General features: G+C 53.8%; 2 protein-coding genes across 2 annotated transcripts; one reads left to right on the plus strand and one right to left on the minus strand.

Annotated features, from left to right (window-relative positions):
* Nucleotides 1-693, plus strand: PHACADRAFT_108699 (uncharacterized protein; the record flags this gene model as incomplete). Its single annotated transcript, XM_007402804.1, has 3 exons — nucleotides 1-123; nucleotides 178-483; nucleotides 540-693. Coding segments are annotated over 3 exons (583 nt in total), but the record flags the coding sequence as incomplete, so codon positions are not given.
* A 754-nt stretch (nucleotides 694-1,447) lies between these two features.
* On the minus strand, nucleotides 1,448-2,309 carry PHACADRAFT_266286 (uncharacterized protein; the record flags this gene model as incomplete). Its single annotated transcript, XM_007402805.1, has 1 exon — nucleotides 1,448-2,309. A coding segment is annotated over one exon (591 nt), but the record flags the coding sequence as incomplete, so codon positions are not given.
* Nucleotides 2,310-3,572: the final 1,263 nt, after the last annotated feature.

Here is a 3,572-nt window from a genome sequence, read left to right on the forward strand (position 1 = left end):
CTATCAGTCCGTGTACCTCAACTTCCGGAAGAACGAGCAAAAAGCTCCCGAGTTCACCAAGTACAACCCTAATGGCCGTATCCCCGCAATTATCGACCACAGCAACAACGATTTCGTGGTCTGGTATGTCCCTCTCACCTGCTCACGTAGTCTGCTTCGGCAACCCATGTGCTTTAGGGAATCCAATGCCATCATCCAATATATCATCGACAAGTACGATAAGGAGCACAAACTCTCAATCGCACCGGGCACGGACGAGTACTACACGCAGCTTCAATGGTTGTACTTCCAAGCTTCTGGCCAGGGCCCGTACTTCGGCCAGGCGGTCTGGTTTAGCGTAGCCCACCCAGAGAAGGTCGCGAGTGCTCTTGAACGGTACCAAAAGGAAATTAAGCGTGTGTTGGGCGTGCTCGAGAGTGTGCTCTCAAAACAGGAGTGGCTTGTCGGCGGCAGGATGACCGTCGCTGACATTTCCTTCGTCCGGTAAGTGCGTGGTGCTCGCTAATAAGACTTCGATCACCCACACGCACGTGTTGCAGGTGGAACATCGACGCCGCGACGCGCCTCCTGGAGAACTTTGATTTTGAGAAGGAGTTTCCTGCCACCGCCAAGTGGCACAACAAGCTCCTCGAACGGCCCGCCATTAAGAAGGTCTGGGAGGAGCGTGCCAGGTTGGTCGCTCAGCAGCAGTAAGTCGGATATGAGACCGCACAAGTCGCTCTGTCAGACTGAGATATCCAATAAAGTCTGCATCTCAGGCTGGCAATGTACGCTCATTTCTGGACAAGACGACTAGCGTGTCCCCAGGTAGAAAAGTCCTTACTGCCATTGCTGCGTAGCACAGATGCGACCGAGAGCAATCCGAGGCCATGGGTCACACTAAAAGTCAGGTTCGTCGCAGGCGTGTCACGAGGATCGCCTACTCGTTTGTGTGACCGGCCTTGGCTTCCCTCAGCTTTAGAGTACTAGTACTGCTCAATAAAGGGTAACTCCGGCCAGTCCACGTTCGGGAAGCCTGCTAGATCACGAAGTTCGATGGTCAATCTCGGCCCTCCTGAAAGGATATACACGAACCTGGACATCTTCTATGCACTCTTCCCTGTACGGCAACTGAGATGTTCATTTGTTCTTGCCATGAGCCAGGCGGGACACTTCCCGGTTAGGTTCTATGCAGGCCGAGATACAATGCTTGGGCCTACCGCCCTCGTAATACTGTACATGCTCGAGGTCCTTCTTCTATATCCAGCGGTAGCGGCCAGACGCGTTGTTTGGAGCCGCCCACCCTCTGTTGCCATAACGTGCGGGTGTGATTCCCCTTCTGATTAACTGGGATATTCCGAAGAGCAGAAAATATTTTATATCAGGTATATAGAGTGGAGTACGATTAGATCAACCTCATATCAAGAGATGCAGGATGTAGCCAAGGTGGTCGTAAGTGCGCATGTGAGTCGCACGCCTCCCTACCAATGTGAGCGGTAGGTATACGCGACATTTATTGGTGACTGTAATAGTGTCTAATCAAAACCGTCAATCTTGTTCTATGTCGGAGAGGTAGAGAGGTAATCAGCACAGAAAAAAAACGAGCTGCAGACCGAGAAGGCATCTTTTTCAGTACTGGCGTAGAATACTTGGAGTCATCGGCCAGTATGTCAATTTGCTCGATGTAGACGCGGGGGTCCTCGTCGTCGTCAGTGGTGACTGTATACCAGCTCGTGGATGATGCAGAGGATAATGAGAGGGAATATCGCGGGCGGTGTCTGAGCATGGGGGCAGGAGTGTCGGTATACTTAGGCTACTTGACTTCATGGAGGTCATGAAAAGCGATGGGCGTGTGCTGCTAGTTGCACTCGAGAGCGGCGGTGACGCGCTGTCGAGGCTTTCGCGTTCGTTGCTGCAGTAGACGCGACCATCCACCGGCCTGTTGTTCTGCGCTGAATGCACCGGCCTGATCTGCTCGTCCCAGACCCAAATTACTCCCTTTTCGTGGGCAAACTTCTCGTCTAAGCTGCTGTCGCCGCCGCCGTCGACGGCTTCCTTGATGATCGCGCCCTCCTCCGAGTCGTGGAGGGCAGGCCACATGCGCTCGGTGAAAGTGAGCTTCTGGTTCGTCGCGATCGCCTTCGCAAGATGGCCCTCGTGGCGTGCGTGCAGTGTCCGCCGGAACGAGCGCGCGAGGAACGATACAGAACCCGCAGCGGCCGCTCGTGCGGGATCATCACCGGTGCCTCTTCCACATCCAGATTCATCGTCTACGCGCTCAGGAGCTGCGTAACACGCTCAGCCGTTGGCTCTCTGTGTGAATATAGTCAGTAGCGTCGAGGCAGAACAGTCAACTAGCTCACTTTGTACACGCGTCCAAGAATTTTTCTTCCTGGCTTCGGGTCTTGTACAGCCTGCGCAGCGCATCGTCTCGCGTCGCACTGAGAATGGACACTCCTGCTGGGGTCGCCCTTCATATTGTTCAGGCAGCTGCAGAGACCCGTAAGCACGTAAACAAGCGCCTTTGGGAGCTTATTGATGAGATATTCTGCTATCGTGGATAGACACGACGCTGTGGCAGAGCGAAGTCGCCGTCCCAATCGCCAAGTCTGGGGAAATAGTCAGATCTATTTGAGCCAGAGCCACATATGTTCATTTACCTCAACACAGCGGCGTCGACGATACCGCGCAAGACCTCCTTCTCGCCTCCCGCAGCCACGAAGTCGCTGTGCACCGTAACTTCATACTTCATTCGGAGCAAGCCAGTATGACAGTGTCGCAAATTTTTTCCCAAAATCATGATGCATCAATAGCGACCTTTTCTCTCACAAGCCTCGTTAGGGCATCGTGATGTGCATCACGACACGAAATTTGCCTCATGAGGGCCTCACGATTCCCTCGTGAGGCGGTTTTGATACAATTTTGATGCAATCTTGGGGCGTCTCCCTCATGAGGGTAAACGGAAATTTGCGACATGGCACACCTCCCATACGTCGCCCTTCCCGCTTTGTCTGCATCTCTGGGTGTCGTTGGCGGGTTTCTGGCCAATGGAGAAGTCCTGCCGGATCATCTCGAGCAGGATGGCGTGAAATCTCAGAGTCGATCGCCGCGGTATGTGCAGCAAGAGAGAAGCGAACATTTTGCGAAACTGTCTCACGCACGAGCGCAACGACCTGGTTGACGACGAAGTCGCTGAAGCGATCAAGTATGAGGACGTAGAGGAACCTGAAAATGAGGTCGTTATGCCATTTCTCGTGTGCGATCTCGCTCTCTTCCCATGGCAAGCCGGCTGTGCAGACAGGCGTCAGCATCTAAAATAGCGATAGCCAGGAGAGAAGCCTATCTTCCAAGCTGCGTCAGAACCACTAGGGACCGCATAAGTGTAAGCAGAGGCTACAACGCAAGTCTTACTGTGACATCTACGAATATGTCGGGAATCCCGGGATGTCCAGGTCCGAATCGTAGTGAGCGTCCAGAGAACTCCCACGGAGGCGCCTAGCGGCTCTGCGGCGAGCTGTGTGCGCTTGTTCCATTTGAGCCGAGGAGATTGGCGTGCGAAACGAGACATGGGACTCGGAATGCACGATCTGGGA

Source organism: Phanerochaete carnosa (genome assembly GCF_000300595.1).
Source record: "Phanerochaete carnosa HHB-10118-sp unplaced genomic scaffold PHACAscaffold_444, whole genome shotgun sequence".
NCBI lineage: Eukaryota > Fungi > Basidiomycota > Agaricomycetes > Polyporales > Phanerochaetaceae > Phanerochaete > Phanerochaete carnosa.